This window comes from Tamandua tetradactyla, chromosome 1 (assembly GCF_023851605.1).
Source record: "Tamandua tetradactyla isolate mTamTet1 chromosome 1, mTamTet1.pri, whole genome shotgun sequence".
Lineage (NCBI taxonomy): Eukaryota > Metazoa > Chordata > Mammalia > Pilosa > Myrmecophagidae > Tamandua > Tamandua tetradactyla.
Genome location: NC_135327.1, coordinates 52454489 through 52474446, shown reverse-complemented (window position 1 = coordinate 52474446; position 19958 = coordinate 52454489). Strand labels below are relative to the sequence as shown.

General features: G+C 38.3%; 1 protein-coding gene across 3 annotated transcripts in view; it reads left to right on the top strand.

Annotated features, from left to right (window-relative positions):
• Window positions 1-19958, top strand: part of PLCB1 (phospholipase C beta 1) — a 706046-nt gene that overhangs the window by 208020 nt on the left and 478068 nt on the right. For all 3 annotated transcript variants that reach the window (XM_077115679.1, XM_077115662.1, XM_077115670.1), the window contains exon 3: window positions 19015-19083. Coding sequence is in view for 2 of the 3 variants with exons in the window: in XM_077115662.1 (XP_076971777.1) it covers window positions 19015-19083 (69 nt within the window). In the remaining variant the exon portion in view is untranslated. The remainder of the gene's footprint in view (window positions 1-19014; window positions 19084-19958) is intronic.

Here is a 19958-nt window from a genome sequence, read left to right as displayed (position 1 = left end):
ATGACAAACGCTGCCTCAGCTGGGTGGTTGAGATCAATATGAGAGTGGAAGTTCTGTTGCTAGTATGTACTTTTGATATGATGTCGTGAAAATGGCACTTGATCTCTTAGGTCTTCCTCCCCAAAACCCATCCGTCCAGTCAGAAAAACATCAGCTCTAGCCATACTGAGAGCCATTCTACAAAGTACTTGCCCAGTACTCCTCAAAAATCTCAAGGTCAACAAAACAAGGAATGTCTGAGAAAATATCATATGGCAGAGAACTCTAAGGAGAAATGACAGCTAAATGTAATGTGGAATCCTGGAACAGAAAAAGGGCATGAGAGGAAAAGGAAGGAAATTTAAATATAGCGTGGTCTTTAGTTAATAATCAAGTATTGCTATTAGCTCATTAATTGTAACAGATAAATCCTACTGACTGTAAGATGTTAGTCATATGGAAAGTTGGTTGGGGAGAATGTGGGGATTCTCTAGACTATCTTTACTACTTATCTATAAGTCAAAAAATTGTCTAAAATAAAATGTTATTTAAAGAAAGAACTGAAAACCCAAGTAATTATGTAAGAGAAATGTCAGAAGGACTAAAAACAAAATTAAAAAAGACGAAAGAGAAACAGTGAGGTTGGATGGAGAGGTGGATGAGATCCAAAGGAGAAAATGCTCCCTATTCCTAAAACACTGGGAAAAAAATATCTATGAAGAAATCACAGAGGATAAAATAATTCTTAGGATTTCTTTTCATATTTACCTGCCCCCCCAAAAAAATTTACCTTAAAACAGAAAGAAAGGAAAACCACTTTTGGTTTATTAATAAATTAACTTGGCTGTTGAATGTGGAGACGTACAAACAGTGGGGGCCTGGAATGCTGGCTTTCTCAAAGGAGGAGAATGAGGAAAGCCAGGTGATATGTTTATGGGGGGCCATTTAGGAGACAGGCGCTATGCTGTTCTATTTTATATGTTATAGGTAACCCGCAAAACAGCATTGTATTCTAGTGTTATTATTTCCTGCCACAGAGATTTCATCGAGATCATGGTTTTATGTCGGTGAGTTGAACTGATCTGTAGCATTGAAAATTCCTAAAGGCACAGAAATATAGCAAAATTTTCAAGAAGTCTAAAATGTAAGTGAATATAGTTGATTCCACTGATGTTAGAGAACACAGGCTATAACTTCAGTGAGATTCTATGGCTCTGATTAGATTCTTTCTTCCAGTCAGAGAAGTGGGTTAAGAGAGGTGTGTTCATATATCTAGAGGATTAAGTCCACGGTCATGTAATGGAACCCCAGGGGTACAATTCACTCCCTGGGTGATCTCACTTAAAGTTATTTAACATCCTAGGGTCTCAGTTTCACCATCTATAAAATAGGTTTAAAGTTAGTTCTTTAGTTACAGGGTTCTTTCATCTTTTTTGTTTCAAATGTTTATTGTGGCTACATATGGGCAACATCAAACTTCCCATTTTAACCACCTTCATGTGGACAATTCAGAGATATCAATTACCTTCACTGTTTTTTGATGCCATCACCACCCTGCATTGCCAAAACATTTCCATCGCCCCAAACAGAGACTGTTCCCATTAAGTATTATTGTGCCATTCCCTGTAACCCCTAAAGTGTAATCCACTTTCAGTCTGAGTGAACGAATTTACATAATCTAGTTACTCCATATAAATGAAATCATGCAATATTTGTCTCTTTGTGTTTGACTTATTTCACTTAAACTGCTGTCTCCAAGGTATCCATGTTGTAACGTATATCACATCCCATTCCTTTTTGTGGCTCAACAATATTCCACTGTATGGATATACCACATTTCATCTGTTCATCTGTTGATGTAATGTAGTCTTTTCTTTAACTTTTTATTTTGAAATCATTTCAAACTTATAGAACAGGTGCAAAAATAGTGCAAACCCTCTACAGACAACTCCAATATACCAACCCTCCACATATCCAGATCCATCAATTCTAACTTTGTGCCACCTTTGCCGTATCATCATTTCTGTCTATCGAGCTATCTGTCTGTCTGTCTATCTCTTTACCATCTATCATCTGCCTATCATCGTCATCATCATTTATGTTTCTATCTTCTGAACATTTGAGAGCAAGTTGCACGCATACACACACCATATCCCTTAAACACTTAGCACTTCCATGTATTCTTTCTACAAACGAGGATGTTTACTTATGTGATCCCTTTAAATGTAGCTATCAAATTCAAGAAATTTAACATTGATATAAAGCTTATATTCTATATTCCAATTTTTTCTTATGTCCCAGTAATATCCTTTTGATCAATATCTTCCCTGCGGTCTTAGATCCAATCTGGTATGACGTATTGTGTTTAATTGTCATTATCTTTTTTATAGAGTCTCTTTCTTTCTCTTATTTTTAATTGTGGAAATATAGAGAGAACATACAGCTTCCCCCTCTACCCCCTCCCAAGCACACCATTCAGTGGGATTAATCATATCCACACTGTTGCAGTCCCCTCCCCACCATCCACTGCTGTCACTTCCCCTTCATCCCAAACAGAAACCCTGCACTCAGAATGAATTCCCCTCGCCCCTGCCTCCCACCTCTGCACTCTACTTTCTGTCTCTATGAGTTAGCATATTCTCTGTGTGTGTGTGTGTGTGTGTGTGTGTGTGTGTGGTAATCGTGGGGCTTAAATTTAGCATCCTACCAACCTGACAACTTCAATAGCATACATAAACGACGTTTCTGTACCCTACCATCCCTTCCACCTTTATTACTTCTTGTCATAAATTACATATTTAAACATTATGAATCCAAAACCATTACTTTATCAGCAAATTTCATGCATTTGCCTTTTAGATCCTGTAAGAAGTCAAAAGTGGAGTTACAAATAAAAAATACAGAATTACTGGTATTTATATTTACCCATATCAGTATCTTTATACCGGAGATCTTTTCTCTTCATGTGGTCTTGCTCAGTAGTCTAGGTTCCTTTCCTTTCAAGCTGAAGAACTCCCTTTAACATTTTTTGTAGGGCCTGTCTAGTGGAGAGTAAGTCCCTCAGCTTTTGTTTGTCTGGGAATCTCTCATTCCTTCCCTCCATTTAGAAAGAAAGTTTAGCCACATATAGGATTCTTGGTTGGTAATGTATGTTTTATTTCATTACTTCAAATACATCATCCCACTCACTGCCTTGCCTCCATAGTTTTGGGTGAGAAATCGGTCCTTAATCTTACTGACTTTCCCTTGTACATGACACATTTCTTCTCTCTTGCGGCTTCTAAAATTCTCCGTGTTTGGCATTTGACAGTTTGATGATAGCATGGTACAGTGTGGGTCTATTTGGGCTTTTCCTGTTTGGCGTTCATTGAGCATCTTGGATATGTTTTCCCTTTTTTAATATACCATGTGCCTGTGACATTTTGTGAGTTGACTATAGTGGTATTTGTCCGTTGGAGAAAAAAAATGGTCATACAAACCGTGTATTAATTGGAGTATCTCAATGACTATAAAAGGTAAATTCCAGAATTCCAATGGCTTCACAATACAAAAATGTTTTCATTCACTTAAGAGTCCAGTGCAGGTGTTTCTGGTGTGAAGATGGCTTTCTCCTACCTCGTTACTAAGGGACCTCGACTGTGTCCAGTCTAGTGTCTCCATATCTTCTAGTTCCCTCTTGTCTTCTGTCGAAAGAAGAAGGGGAAAGAAAAAGGCCAGAAATGACTGTCATCCCTCTTACTTCCATTCCATTTGTGAGAATAAGTCACACTTCTCTTTCTTTTTTTTTTCTTTGTATGCTGTGTGACGGGGGTCACATTTCATTCTTCTTCCGTGTGAATATCCCTTATTGCAGCACCATTTGTTGAATTTTTGCTTTGTTTGGTTTCTCATTTGTTTGTTTGTTTGGGAAGTGCATGGGCTGGGACTCGAACCCAGGTCTCCCACATGGCAGTCGAGAATTCTACCACTGAACTACCCTTGCACCCCCCACACTTCTCTTTCTTAAGTGGAAGTGGTGCTGTGATACGTGGCCCATGATTAGGCAGCCATTTCCCTGCAATTTTCTCTACTTTGTAAGACAAAGTACACATTGTGGTGGAGACTTAGCCACCCCACTCTTAAGCTCTACACAGACAGGTCAGTGCAGAACCCAGCAAATCATTACATCTTTGCAGAGGGCAGCGTGGCACTGTTGTAACACACTTACAGTACAACGTGGCATTCAGTAATCGGTGCAATGGTGAGATTTAGCCCTTTGGCTTTTTATGCCATTGCAGTGATTTCATCAGAAAAATTTTTAAAGCACTTGAAAATGCTTATATATAATTAAAATAAAAATAATAAGGGAAAACTACTTATAGTCCCAGTATTACATGACCTTTTATGTAACAAAGAACCTCTTCATGCTGCATTTTTCTTAACTTTAAAAATAGACTTGCAAAATATTTATGATTTAAAGTGAGACTCTATTGTGTCAGGAATTTTTTCTTTGTATTTGCACTGATATTCTCTCTCTCTCTCCATCTCTCTTTCCTCCAGCCCCCACTCCCAGCATCTCAATTTTCAGTTACTCATATCCTTTGTTTAAAAATAGCATCTGATCATCATAAGCATCAAGTATTTTCTTTAAATAGGATGACATGCTTTTTCTGAGTACATTAAAGTAAATATGAGTGCTTTTTAAAATAAGCAAATTATTGAGAACAAAAAACCCTGATATAGCTGCATGATGTTTGTTAGCAATCCATGTGTCCATTCCAGTGGTTCTCAAGCTTGTGTATCAGCATCATCTGGAGAATTTTTATAGCACATATTGCTGGTTCCTATCACCAGAGTTTCCAGTTCAGCTGGCCTAGGTAGGGACCCATAAATGTGCATCGCTCACAACTTCCAGGTGATACTGATGCTGCTAGTCCAGGGACCACTTTGGGAACCACTAACCTTTCTATCCAACACTACCAAAGTATCCAATCTGCGGGTTCTCTGAGGTTGGACTCTTTGATATGCCCCAGCTTTTGCACTGAAAAAAAAAAAAAAGCCTGAAAGACATACAGTGCTTAAGACTCAAGATAATTTAATTCCATAATCATAAGGCAAAAAGTACCAGTTTTGCTACATGGAGATTTCTGTACTTAATTTTGACTGACCCACATAGAGGAAATGTGATTCGTTTAACTTGAAATTGAAAACACAAAACCTAGGTTGTGAAACATAACAGGTTTTCACTGTGGGCCCAAAAAGAAAACAAATCAGTTATTAGAATGATAGGAGTGATTAGGCCAAAGATATGTGGGGGATACATTGCCAAGAGGTAAGGAAATGAACCGGAAAACCTTAAGGCAAAGCAAGGTAGAATATTTTCAACTAAACAAAAGTCCAGGGTCTGAGCTAAACAGATTTAATAATCTTGTCCTGGGCATTTTTTTTCTTTCATAATATAAGGGAAGTAAAAGAACATTTATTTCTGGGGCTTACTTTCTTCTGAGCACAAAGAAATATATTGTGCTATAATGAAAGTGATCTCTCCTCTGAGTACTCAATAACTATGTTAAAGATGCAAGAATTTTTTATTTAGAAAAATTATCTACCCAGGAACAGTGATTCTGGTCAAAATTTAGGATTTATAAGTGATCATAAAATTCCATTGTTCTAACTCTAGAGAACAAAGTAATTCATCATACTGTTGCAAATTGTTGAGTTGAAGAACAAAAATTCAGAGTGAGTCCTTGATGGAAAGTTTGGAAATTGCTGGGCATTAACTTACTGGGCTTAGTTTAAAAGGTATACTGTGATGTTGATTAAAATGCAATTCTTTGTGATGACGTGGAGCAAGAAAATAGCTCACAAACCAGGAAATGGCTTATTATTATTAATAAATATATAGAAGTATTATATTAATAATATAATTATTATTATTCAAGCGGTTAAGGAAGCGAATGACTATTTCTTTGGATTATTTCGACCTTAGTCATAAATTTTAGTACAATTAAAATCTGTTTTCCCTCAACTATATTTACAAAGGAGGCATTCAGAAATGGAAATGTCTTAACTTGGAGAAGGGAGAGGTTGCAAAGAAATCTGCTCTGTTTTCTGCTGGTGGTGATTTTATTTGGTAAATATCTCACTCTCAATTCTTTTATATTCATCATCCAACTTAATATTTCAGGGAAGTTAGCCGAGGGCTGGATTTGGTGGTTGACTTTCTGGCACCATTCTAAGACTCCTCTCTGTTCTCTGAGTCGTCTTCTTCCGCCTTCTCAAGGTGAAATTCATGCCTAAGCATGTGCGGAAACACAAGTCAGGTCCATCTCTCGGTGACCTCCTAGTGAGCGTGTAGGTAGACTTGTTGCCACATCTGCGACCATCACCTAGTGGCATGTCCCCGGGAGAGGAAACCTAGGGAGGCAGTGCTGTGTCTTTCTCTCTTTCCTCATTTGCTCTTGGGCATCTCTTTCCTGCCCTGAATCTTCCCAGGAATGGCCAGCCTAGGGGTTGATCCCAGCGTGTTTGCTTTCTCTGTCTTCTGGTACCATAGACTCACGTGCTTCCGAAGATTACGTACCATTGTGTGTCCTCCCCCTCCTTTCTCCTTCCCTTGTCCCTTCCCTTTTTCCTTCTAAAAGTATTACTAAAAATATAACATAAAAATGTCGAATGTAAGAAGAAAATCTAAAATATTTTTCATTTTGTGCCTGTGTGTGTGTGTGTGCCTTACTCCGAGAATGAATTTCATTCATGCACTTTATCTTCAGGGTGCAATTTTTTCAATTTATCCTTGGGTATCTTTGTCACTTTCCTTACCTCTGTCTTTTCTTATTCTTCTCATTTCTAATTTTTCATCCTTTAGTCTTTGAAAGATTCTGTGTTTCGTAACAATTTATAGAAATTGTACTGTCTTGGTACTTTTCAAAGTTTTTCATGAAGGTAGCAAATGTAAGAATTTCTCTTGAAGAGCAAGACAAGGATGGGTTGGAAGATGACAAATATCTTCTATTCGTTACCCTTCTTTATTTTCTTTCTTTCTGCCTACTATTCTTAAGCAGTAATTGGGATGAACTGAATGCCTTGTAAAAAAAATTATACGTTTTTAAAATCTCATTTCTCATTGTTAAGGAGTGCAGACGTGAAGCATATATAGGCATGTTGCTCCATCTTCCCTTTTCAACTCCTAAGCTAAAGAATTCCAACAGTCATTTCTTCACCTTTTCCCTTGACAACAGTTAACCCACTGTTCACCTCCCACATCTGTCCACATCATTCTCTGGTAACTTAAAATCCTTTTTTTCTGTCTTAAAATCACTTCAGTGTTTAACTAACTTGTGTAAAGGGAAAAAAAAAACCAAACCAACCCTCCTTTCCACAGTAACGATACCTTATACCCAAAACCATATGTCCCAATCACCTCTGTCTTCTCAATCCCTGCCATCCTGCATTATCCCAAGTTTCCTGGCGGGTAGCCTTTATGTAGGCATCTGTCTTTGCCTTGAAATTTATCTTCTTGGTACATATTTAGTTTGCTCCCTTACAGATTATCAGGTCTTTTTTCTTTCCTCTTCCTACATGGTTCTCCTCTCAAGAACAGTAACCCTTTGATTTTGCAGACTTTCCCACCCTTGAATCTCACTGTGATTGCTCTTCCCTGACTCCCTTACCAAATCAACCGTGTTTGTGAAAATACCTACAAAGGTGGTATTTTTATACAAAGGCATTTTCAAAAATCATAATATTAATCTTTGTTGTAAAGTTTTGTATGTTTCCTTATAGATTAAAAAAAAAAAAATTAAGCCCCATGGATGAAAGCCAGAAGAAGTGGGTGAAAAATAAAATAAATCTTTACCAAAAAAAAGTGACCTAAAATATAGAGGATTTGAACAGATTTCTTTTCCGCTCTGAATGTGTCAGAAATGAATTCTGGTTTGGGGATTAGGTAAGCTGAAGCTTTTTATAGCTTTTAGTTTTTTTTTTATTCAGAAAGGAATATTCCTTCTTGAAAAACAGAAAACTGCCTCTTAGCTTAGTTTATAATGTAACAACACTTTTGAGAAAAGTATTTGCACATTAGATTAGATGATATGTGCCCAGATGTCTACTTCCCAGGAAATGGTCAAAATATTCTAAAATCTGACTGAGAATGACTTAAGGAAAACTTAGGTCTATGGTGACTGAGAATCCTGATCTCAGAGAATGCTCATTTGGTGGAGATAGCTTAATGACTACAACTATTTCCAAAGACAGATTTTAAAGAAATCTAAAAACAAGCAGAAATATATCCAAAGCCAAAGAAAATAACTGATATAAAAACAAATGTGGTTTTAAAAAAATAGTATATATGGGATTCCGAATAATTTTGCGTTGAACATTATTGTCTAAGCTGATTATTTACAAACGGTAGCTGTCTTGGGTTGTGCTCTAGGCCAAGATGCAAAAGGATGAGTGCAAGTGATTTAATGGGGAAGAGCTTCCAGAAGACAGCAGTAAGAGAGTGGAGAAACAGGTCAGGGAAGAGAAAGAAGCCCAACCAAGATGAGCTTTCAGGTGACGTCCTACAATATCCTTACCTGTGTGGAGAGCTTGCAGGCATAAATTACACCTGGGGTTTGTCCTGCCCCTAGGCAAGCCAGCCGGGTGGCCACACCCCTGCACCTGTCAGCCAGGGTTCTGCGTTCCCAGGTAGGATACAGCCCCCCAGGCACTTCTTGCTCTCTGTGCTTCTGGGTGAAGTGGCTCCAGCAGACCAGAGGTCGAAGATTGCTCGTGTCAATTGTCAGGAGTGAAGCCCACAGAAAATGGGGAATGGTTGTCAAACCAGTAAAGGGGGCCAGTGGGGAACCAGGTGGGGAATCCATAGAGTTTCTTATGGTAATTGTCTTCAGATGTTCTGAGTGTCTGGAAAAAGGGGCCTGGATTTAGCAGACTTTTTTAGTCCTTTGTAATTCTTGGTATGAACTGCTAGCCTCCTTTCGTGTACCTGAATTAGTGTCGCAATTGATCAACAGTTGAGTGAAAAGGAGTGTTTACTTCTAGGTGGGACCTTGTGGCTGATTTCTTGGTTGGCTTGAATGTCCTTCTCAGGAAAATTCATTAAACGTGGTTCTCCCCATTAAACATATTCAGTTCTCAGCCCCACAAATTAGCACTGGAAAAGAATGAACTAGATTCTCGTCTGTCTTGCAAGATAAAACCAAAGGTGGTCTTAAGAAGCAGTTCTTCTTTAAAAAGAATATCATTTACGTATTCTTCAAAAATTATGGAAGCCTCTACCACTGCCAGGGTTGAATGATTAAAGATAAAAGGAAATGCATGGGTTGCCAACCCAGATGTCTCATGCACAGGGATGAATCAGAGCATCTGAACATATGCCAGGCATCTTTAGAACCTCTCATTGACTTTGGCCTCTAAGCCCAATGTGGAAATTGTCACTTTTATCTACAATGATAATTGGTGATACTGATGAATATAGCAGACTGAAGAAATGGTAATAGCTGTTCTCTCATTGTTATTAAGAACTCCGATGCAGTTATTTTTAAGTGGGTCTAGGCAAATTATCCAAGTGTCAGAACGTCCTGCAATGACTTCTGGTACTGGTTAAATAGTCTTCTCTGTGGACAGTCATTGCCTCTGTTTAATAGCCAGGGCAGAGGTTCTGAAACTTCAGATTGAATGGGAATCAAGTCGAGGATGCTAGGACCCATCTCCAGAGAATCTGATTCAGTAGTTCTAGGATAGGGCCAGAAAATGTGATATTTTTCACACATTCCCAGGTGATGCTAATGCTTTTGGTCCAGGGACCACACTTTGAGACCCACTGATCTGGGGAAATAAAGGCATTTAACATTATAAGCAGATAGGTGATGTATTCAAATATTCCATTAAGATAAGGTTAAGGGAATAGAAGCAGCTGGCACTGCCAACTTAAAAAAAATGCCTGATAGGCTGTTTAGCCATAGTGAAATAGGTATAAACCAAAGATAACATTTCAAATGTTTCAGTGGGAAAATTTGGCTATATTTAAATCACCTGGACTTTTCAAGTTGGAAACAGCTTGCTTGCCTGATTAATCTATATCATTTCCATATTTATTTTCAAGAGTCCTTTTATGGAGATCAGGTTCCATGTTCAACCAAAACATCCATGAAGATAGTTTTCAGCATTTATGAAATTATTTGCAGAATGATGGATTCTGTTTCTAGTTAATCTGCTTAGCCTGAAATGAGGGCCTTTGCTTAGCACAGCCAGTAATAGAGAACAGTGCAAATGCAGTCGTTAGCTGAATGGTTACATATATTTTTAAACTCTGAATGCTTAACAATTGTAGCCTCGTTATTTGTCCACACAAAAATGTGGTGAATTCTTTAAAAAATGCTATAATAAGAAGTAGAAAAATTTTAAAATGCTCATAAGTATCTAATATATCTCTGATGTTATTTAACTTTAGAATTTATCTGGATTTTCCATGGTGATCATGAATCTTTTTATCTCAATTTTTCATAATGTCATCGAAGTAAGGTTAAAATAAATCAAATTGCTGTTATTTCAGATTTCACCTGCTTTTCATTTATCATTTGAAAAATGTCTAAAATATATTCCCAAATACAATGTGCCCTAGAGCCTTGGAAGGCTGTGTGGTGGCAATGTTTTCCCGCGGTCATAGATTTGTCGGGAATAGCCTGACGTTGTCATTTAACTGCATTATCTGTCTACTTAAGCACTTTTTTTATTAGTTGTTTTTCTGTTATTAGGAATGAAAGTAAATGTTTATTTTAAGTGAGAAAATACAGCACAAAACACTATGAATTTTGGAGACTGACAAATAAACAGACATTACAAGAATTGGAGAATATAGCTTTGTATTATTTATTATATTCCCTACGTATATTTGTAATACTTTTTCCTATATATTCTGGCTTCTTGCTCTTTTTTTATTAGAGAAGTTGTAGGTTTACAGAAAAATCATGCATAAAATAGAGTACCCATTTACCACTATATTATTAATACGTTCCATTAATGTGGTATATTTGCTACAATTCATGAAAGAACATTTTTATAATCATACTATTGACTACAGTCCATCTTTTACAATAGGGTTCACTGTTTTCTTTGTACAGTTCTATGATTTTTTTAAAAAAATTATTCTAGTAACATATATGCAACCTAAAATTTCCCCCTTTTAACCACATTTACCATTTCTCAGGGAGCTAAAGGATAAAATAAGAAGGGTAAAATTTGGTTACCGCCCAGCCTGGGGCTGGACTGTCCCACGCGATGTTCTACAAAGAGCAAAATAACTAGATAGTTGCCAAAATATTTCACATCACAATGTGTTGAACACGTTCTCTTAAAATTAGCATTTATTCCCCTATTTATCATGGCATTTTTCTGATACATGAACAAAGATGCAAGGGTTTTGTTTGTTTTATCATTTGGGTTACTAAAGTAATACCCCCTTACTTTATCAATACTGGAAACAAAATTCTTTAGAAAGAAATAGTTTTGGGGCTGTATCAGTCCTCTATCCGTCTCAGTAACCTTGGGCCATTGCATATTTTTTCCAGAGCTCAGTTTCCTCATCTGAGATTCTTCCACCTCCAAAATTCCCTGATTCTCTTCTTCTAATTGCTGCCCGATGGCCATGCTCAATAAATTTGACAGCCCTGCAGACATGTTTATGCTGGGTAGGGTGCCAAGATATGTCAATGTACTTGCATTCCTTTTTAATTAAATGCATTAGAACTTTGAAACAATTAGGTAGTGTAATAGTTACCTAATTACTGCTTAAATAATTACTAATAGTGACTTAAAACAACATCTCATAGTTTCATGGGTCAGAATCTTGTGCATAGATTCTCATAAGCCTATAATCAAGGTGTCTGCTGGTCTTTGTTCTTATCTGGAACTTGAATTTCTCTTCCAAGCCCTTTCAAGTTATTGACAGAATTCAGTTTGTTTTTTTTGTAGGACAGAGGCTCTTAGCTCCCAGAGCTTCCTTTTTATATAGGCATACAGAGCACAGCTGTTTGCTTCTTCAAAGCCAGCAGGTTAGTTTCTGCTCTTTCAAGTCTTTCACTTCCAAATTCTCTTTTAATGGCTCGGCCAGAATATTTTTCTTTTGATAAACTTTAAGCCAAGTGGTTAGGGACCTTAATTACATCTGTAAAATCCCTCCACCTTTACATACAATGTAATATAATATGGGAGTGATAGCCTGTTACCTTGGCCAGATCCTGTTGGTTAGAAGCAAGTTGCAGGCTCTGACTACATTCAAGAAGAAGGGACCACACAAAGGCGTGGATGCCAGGAGGCAGGGATCAAGGTGACCATCTGAGAATTCTGCCTTCCAGGTAGCGAAGAGTTGGGACTGATGACACAGCTGTGCAATTGACCAACTGCAGTCATTTAGCTTCTCAGTTAGTTTTCTTGTCCATAAAATGAGGACTAAGTATTCATGTGGCAGTGTTTGTAAGGATTACATGAGATAGTCTATAAATTATCCCTTACAGGTCTTGGTGCATTGTTCGTTCTCTGTTGTTAGTGGTCATTATTACTATGACTGTTGCTGTTATTATTAGTTGACTTGTCTCCTTTAGTGGTAGGACCCTTTAATCTCATCACAATTACTTTTCAGTTTTTCTTCTATTTGCTCAAGCTCTCAACAGTTTTCAATATTGATATCTACTCTGTCCTTTGGATCCACCCTTCTCTTGGCCTCTATGGCGAAGGCTCTTCTGGTCTTCCTCAGACCCCCTGGCCCTCTTGCTCTCTGTTTCTTTGCAGGCTCATCCTTTCCCACCCAATCCAGACGTATAAACCATCACTAATGCTTAACCATTTAACTCCCATCTATGCATTTCAAACGTGTTTCCTCTCACCATCTCATCACCACCACCTTGCTACAAATAGCTCTCAGCTCTTCACTTACCACTTCCTCAGCAGTTAAGTTCCTAAAATGCAGCCAGAGTGATCTTTTCAAAATGAAAATCCAGTCAGTTCAACCTCTTGCTCAAAACACTGCAACAGCTTTTGATTGCTTTTAGGATAAAGCCCCAAATCCTTGCAATGACAACAATGCTTTATATGGGTAGGGCCCTGCGTGCTCTGGTCACTGTGTCCTTTCTCTTGTATGTGTGCCTTTCTTGTTTCTTCTGCAGGGGCCAGGGACATTCTTTCTCCCTGCCATCCCTTTTGCTTCTTTCGTAAATCAACCATGTCATAACTTTATCAGAGAGGCCTTCCTACATGAGACAACTCCCATAGGACTCTATACTTTTACTCTTTGCACTGATCCCATTGTAATGTTACCCCTACTGGAGCCATACCTAGATTGAAGTCTGTCTCCTCCATGAGTGCTTGGCCTATGTTGGGTTTTGTTTACCATTATATCTCCTCATACCTATCTGAGTGCCTGAAACATGGCAGATGCTCAACAAATACATATCAGGTAAAAGAATGAGAAAGTGGGTCTTCCAGAAGACTTATGTAACCTTAACAAGTCTCCTGTAAACCAAACCTTAGCCATAGATGTATATGAATAGATGCTGCAGTTGCCTTCTGAATATTTCTCTAGGCGCCACCCTCCTTTCTGACTTCCCTGTTTTCCATCCAGTTATGTCATAAAAGATTTCTCCCTCTCTAAAGAGTGCCTTTGAATTGTAAAATGTATTAAAGGAGATTACCTGGGTTTGGGTTCAGCATCTTCCTGCGGCCTTACCTTTGTTCCTGGACCAATGTATTGAACTAAAGACCTTGATGGATTCCTTATGAGTCTAGGAGAGGCAAGGGGAAAATGAAAGAAGGAAAAGAACATATACCGGCCCATACCACTGGGCCAGAGAATCTGAAAGTAGGATCATGGGTAATATTCAGACTCAAAAGTAGAAGAGACAACAGCAGCCAACATCGGTTTCCCCATTTTCCCATCACATTTAAGAGTACATGAGGGCATGGAAGGTAGTTCACATCACCCTGTCAAACAATTTGCTATGTCTTGAGGATGCTTCTAACAATTAGAAATCCTGGCTGATTTTCTGGGTGAAGTTGAGTCTGGTTGATATTTCATATACTGCATTCATGTTAGAGACCAATAACTGGCAGCATCTAATACCTTAGCGGGGTATTGTTTGTTCAATATATTGGGATGGAGTATAGCTCTCTGCTGGGCTTTGTATGTTATGCATTGTACAAGCAGAGATGATACAGGAAGGTCCTTTTGTCCAGGGATTCACACACCTATGTGGGAAAACTGTGTGTTAATACACAGTTATAATACAACTCATAACCCCTGAACTATCAAGTTGCCTTTTACTCATTTCGAATGTTAATCTTATATGCATTTAGCTGTGATAGATATATAAGAAAACAAGTTTTCTCTAGAAGTTGCTTCTCTTATTTAGGTATTTGTCACAGCAGCCTAGAAAACTAACCTCTTAGAGAACAAAGGAGACAAGAGGATTAGTTGGGAGAGAGTGAGGATTTTTCTGAGAGTTGAACTGTAGAGATTTTTATCTCCCCACAATTGGAATAAAGTTAAGGAACAAAGAGTTTGAATCTGTTCCTTGTGCTGTTCCTTGAATTCTAACCCTTCATTAAAGGACTTTAAAATAGTTAAAAGGAAAAATAAAAGAAAACATTGGGCGTTTTACAGATGCTTGGGAGTCAATAAAATATATTATGTATTCTACTCTTGGTAAATGGAAGTCAACAACTTAATAAATAGACCACATGTGGACGAAGTAACCCCCCCACACACCCAGCCATTAATATCTTCTCTGCGAAATGTTTATGACCGTAATTGCTGCTCTGATTATACATTGTGTGAACGTAAAGCACATGATTATATTGGGTGACTAATGAAATTTGGTGACGACATACAGCGATTGGCCTTCTGAAGAACATTGGGTTTTAAATTATATTCTTCCCTGAGTTTACAGTGGATTCTGTGGCTCATCTACCTCACAGTGTGTTTGTGGTTAATGGATTGAAATCTTTCCACTGAATAGTAAACCTCAGAGACAATGTAGTCTTCCCTTAAGCTCACCCATCTTAGCTTTCTCCTCACTCATTCAAAATGTCAAGGAAACTTGAAGACCGGTAACTTGATTTTATCTGCACTGACCTGGGAGAAGGCCCAGCCTTCAGCTCATCAGGGAGTATATTGGGGGTCCTAGATGTGTGGTCTCCAAGCTTTGGAGGGAGCCACTGTGAGTTTTGGAAATAATGAGGTTTTGTTGGCACATTCTTCCTTTAATGAAACAGGTACGCCTCGGGCTTTGAACACCCCAATTCCATTTGGTTTTCTGGGTGGGCTTAGGAATGACAGAGAACACATTTCCCTCTACTTTTCTAAAGATTGTCCAGGTGGGGAGTCTCTAAGTTTATGAAGTACAATGCTAAGTTTGCCCAGTATAGCAGCGTCAGTACACAACAATTTCCACCATTGAAATTCTGAACACTGAGAGATGTTTGCTTGCAGGGGGTAAAATTTAATGTAAATGGCACTTAAGTAAAATAGGAATTGATGGCTTTTGTCATTCGGTAGTTTTTCTTCAATTAAGTCAAATTTAAGCCTAGATTATTCACAATTAGGCACACTTTTACATTCAGTACGTGTAATATTTTTCATTTGATGATTCCCTATATAAAGAAATGGCAGTTATAGATCCCTCATGTAATATAGTATAATAATATATAATGGTAATTTATAGTTTTATCAATCACATTCATGTGATTTCTTGTAGGAAGTATTATCATGCTCATTTAAAAATGATAAAGTTGATGCTTATGGTGGTAAAATGACTAACTAGATTACATGACCACTTCTTTTTAGAGTTTTTACTCAAACCCAGGTTTTCTGCTTATAAATCATGTAGCGTCCTTCTTTTAAAGAAAGGCATACAAGGGTAGTGAAGTCCTTAAAGCTGGGAAACAAAAGCTCTCAAATGAACTGAGAAAGGGAACATTTCACTGCTTTTTAATAATAAGAAGAGTGGGTGGTTAAAACTATTAACACAAGAAAATTAACCTAGAAAAAGTTTTAATGACACAAAGTAACATTTCTGTGGTCCCCTTCATTGGGTTCCTGGTTTTGTTTTCAGTGGAGGAGAATAGGATGCAGTTAAGCCCCAGAGGGGCAGCTGCTGTGCGGGAATAGAAGTGAGAGACAGTCCTTTAATGATGGCTCTCTAGCAGAATGCGTCTGTGGGCAGTTTTCCACCTGGGTGTTTCCCATGCCGCATTACCCATGGTGAAAGTGCCCCGTGGTGTTTTTCCTACAAGCGCAATTTTACATGCAGTGAGAGAAGTTTCTAAGTGGCTTTGGCATCAGAATGAATCCCTCGGGCAGCTGGTATTAACTATCCCTCTGTGGCTTGGGGAATGAGTGTTTCCTCTTGAGTTGAGAGGAGAAAATAGTGTTCATTATCTGTAATATAAAAGTCCACGTAATGATGCCTGGTAAGATCTAGTTCTTTGTGAACTCAATTTGGGCTTTGTGTGTATGAAGAAACAAGTAAAGTGTTAAGTCTATTGTTTGTTCAACTGGGAGGAATTTTCCTTGAATAGCAAATATTGCTCTAAAATTAAGTAAGCTTATTTTGTGCTTGTATGTGAAATTTTAAGTGTGCATATATGTTAACCAACATTTAACATGGAGAGGAGTATATCAAACATTAATGTTAACAGCTTTATGAATACATATAAAGAAAACACCTATAAAAAGACCACTAAATCAGAGAGTATTGCTAAAACTCCATATACCCCTGCCCTGTCCCAGAGAGACTTTTGACTTCCCATACACAGCTCCTGCCCCAGTGCATTTGCACTTGCTGTTCTCTCTCACTGGAAATCTCTTCCCCAGAATTATAAGGCTGGCAAACTCCTTCACTTCCTTGAATATTGGCTAAAATGATACAATAGCCCACTGTAGGTCATGTACATAATGCACTTTGAAATGTCTTCTTGAGAGTAAAATAATGTTTGTGAGTGCCTAGACATGGAAACCTTATCTTTGCTTTGTTGTTGTTTAATCCTCAGTATGTAAACTATCTCTGAAACATTGTAGGTATTCAGTAAATAATGACTGAATGAATGAATTAATGACTGACAACTTCTTCATGATAAAACGCCTCAAACCATCATCTCCAAAATGCTCTCTAGATAAGAGCCCAAACTTCCAAGTCCCAGGACTGTGTGTGACTCTTTGCAGTCACTTCTATCTCCGTATCATCTCTCCCATCTCTCTTCTCATTATCTCCACCTTCATTTGCACTCTCAACTCTCATCTCTCCTCTGAGTTCCCGCCTGCTAATTCAAGTTCAAGTTTCTAATTCAAACTCCATTCCATTCATGTTTCTGCTCTTCAGCAATGCTTCTGTGGTTGTTGCTGTGGAGATGAAGAAAGTTGGTCTAGATGTGCAACCTCTTCATGTCTGGTTTTCCACGGTTTCTTCCACAGGGGCTCAACCGTGCATTTGCCTAAATGAGACATTGGGTCTGCGGTTGATACTATTATTTCCTATCACTGGTAAGACAATCTCCAGTCATGTGGGTAGTGTGACTTTAAGAGAGTCTTATGACCAATTACTCCATACTACAAAGAGGGTTCCCTGCTAGGTTGCCACCCAGCCCAACTTTCTTCACTGTTTCTGTCCTCCCTTCATCTCACAGAAAGGTGTGCTGGGGCCTTTGTGTTCTGATGGACTCACGGAGTGGGTTTGCATTTCAGTGGGGGAACTCACTTTCTTTTTCATCATGATTATACTTGCAATCATGGGATCAGCCTTTGGTGCCGGAGAATAATAAGACCATTTTGCACCAGGTGTTTGGTGAGAAGTTATAGCCACTCCTGTCCAGAGGATCCATGGGAGGCAGTGCCTTCTGCTAGGAGCAGGAAATTTCTCCATTCCCAATTGACTCATTGTCCATTGTATAACACAGTGACTTGTGGCTCCCAACCTCATGGATCAGTGTCTTTAGCTGGGTTGTCAAGATTCCCATCCTTTGGCCCAATATTTCTTTCTGGTACCATTTCCCATGACTTCTTTTTAGGTGGTCTGTGCTCCAGCCATACGGAACTCTCAGTGTTCCCCCATGTGATTCCCCTTCTACCCTTACACTTTGTCTTTGCTCTTGCTATTCCTTACCCCTGATGTCTCTCAGCTCTTCTCCCTTCTGCCTCCTTTCCCCTTCAGTATTCTCACCTGTAAGTGTCTAAAGGTGTGAATACCTCCTTTTGCTTTCTTGTCTGGGTGCTTGCTAAGGTTATACTCTCAAACCGGGGTGAGTCCCTTTTCTCTCCACATCTACCCTCTTCTCCATCATCAATGATTCCTCCATGAACTTTGCTCTGAGCCCTGTGGGGGAAAAACTATTTTCAGCCAACCCCCATAGCAGTAAACCTTAAATTTAGCATTTGCAAACTCTCTGTTGTCTTACTAATGTGCATTTCTTTACTCACCTCATAGATCCATCCAGAGGAGTGATTATATCATATGCATCTTGTGCCCTAAAGTAACTTGCACATTGGGTGTTCAGTCGTGTGTGGTGAATAAATGAAAAGGACGAGTCATGTGGTATATATGCAGAAGGGTGGGGTAGAGAGGCAGCTCCATTGGTTTACCTTGGCCAGGTGAGCTGGGTAGGTTGTGAGCTGATAGAAGCATCTCATTCTATCCCTCCTCCATAATCGCTGCCCCACTCACATACCCTCTCTGAAAGGCAGAGTGACTCCCAGGATTATTTTCCAATAGTAAAGCCTGATTTGTCATGAATTAGGAATGGCTTATGGGATAGACTGAGGACCCAAACCAAAGACTTTTTATTTCCAAAATGTATTAGCATATATAATAAACCAAACAAGTTATATTTTGGTTTCCGTTCTAACTCAATTGATAAGTGATAGAAGAGAAGAAATATGCCCCAACCTCAGAAAAATGTTCAGACAGGTCTCAAAGTAATAGTATTTTGAAAAAGTTGTCAGTGACATAAAACAAAGTGAAAAAGATCTGTGTGGATGCTTAATGCTTTTGTATTTTTGTCTTCCAGGAGACAGAGCTGTTGGATCTCAGCCTTGTCAAGGATGCCAGATGTGGGAAACATGCCAAAGCACCCAAGGTAGGGAGTCAAGCTTTGTGCATGTACCAGATGCTGTGTTGAGTACTTAGCTGTGCCATGGTATAAATTAATTACCCCAATTAAAAGTTTCTTTGTTGTAGATGTTGTAAAGCACCATAAAACAACCAGTCCTTCCAGAAGCTTCTATGCCCTAAATACTTCCACTTTTATCAAAGGCAAGAACAATGAACCAATATATGGATAGTTGGACACTGCAGCTTATTTTGAATGCTCTAATTTTATTTCTCCTTGAAAAAAAATGAAACAATGCCAGAGTTACTAGGTCATTTCTAAATGATTAAAATGGGCATAAATTATTTGAAAAATGTCTTGACCTTCGTAAGCACACGCTAACTTTCAGACATGATGAAAGAGATCCTATGGTTCAAATGCTTTTCACTTAAAATAATTCCAACCATGAGCCCAAAGAGTGTAAAGAGTCTTGTTTCTCCAAATGTTTCTAGTGAATTCTGGCATACTTTGGGACCCATTGTGTAGAATGTTACTTGTTGGGTTTAAAAAATGTACTGAGGAAGTATTCAAAGTAGTATGTACAGTGTATTTTTGAAGATGGTTTTTAAAATGTTGAATGAAGAACATGCATATATCCTTTTACTTTAGATTATCTGAAATTGTGTAGTTGCAGGGTGTGTTGGCTTGCTATTAAAGTCTGGAAAGTGTTCTTTATTGTATTTAAAATTTCACACTTCATTTCTTAGGGAGGAAATATTGGCAATTAAGGAAGTGCAGTTGCCATTCAGGAATTCTATATTTCTTTACATAATTGACATAAAACTGGGGAATTTCTATTTGAGTATCTGCCCATAACTTTTCATTGACATCAAAAATGGTCTCTTAAGGGGGTTTTTAACAAA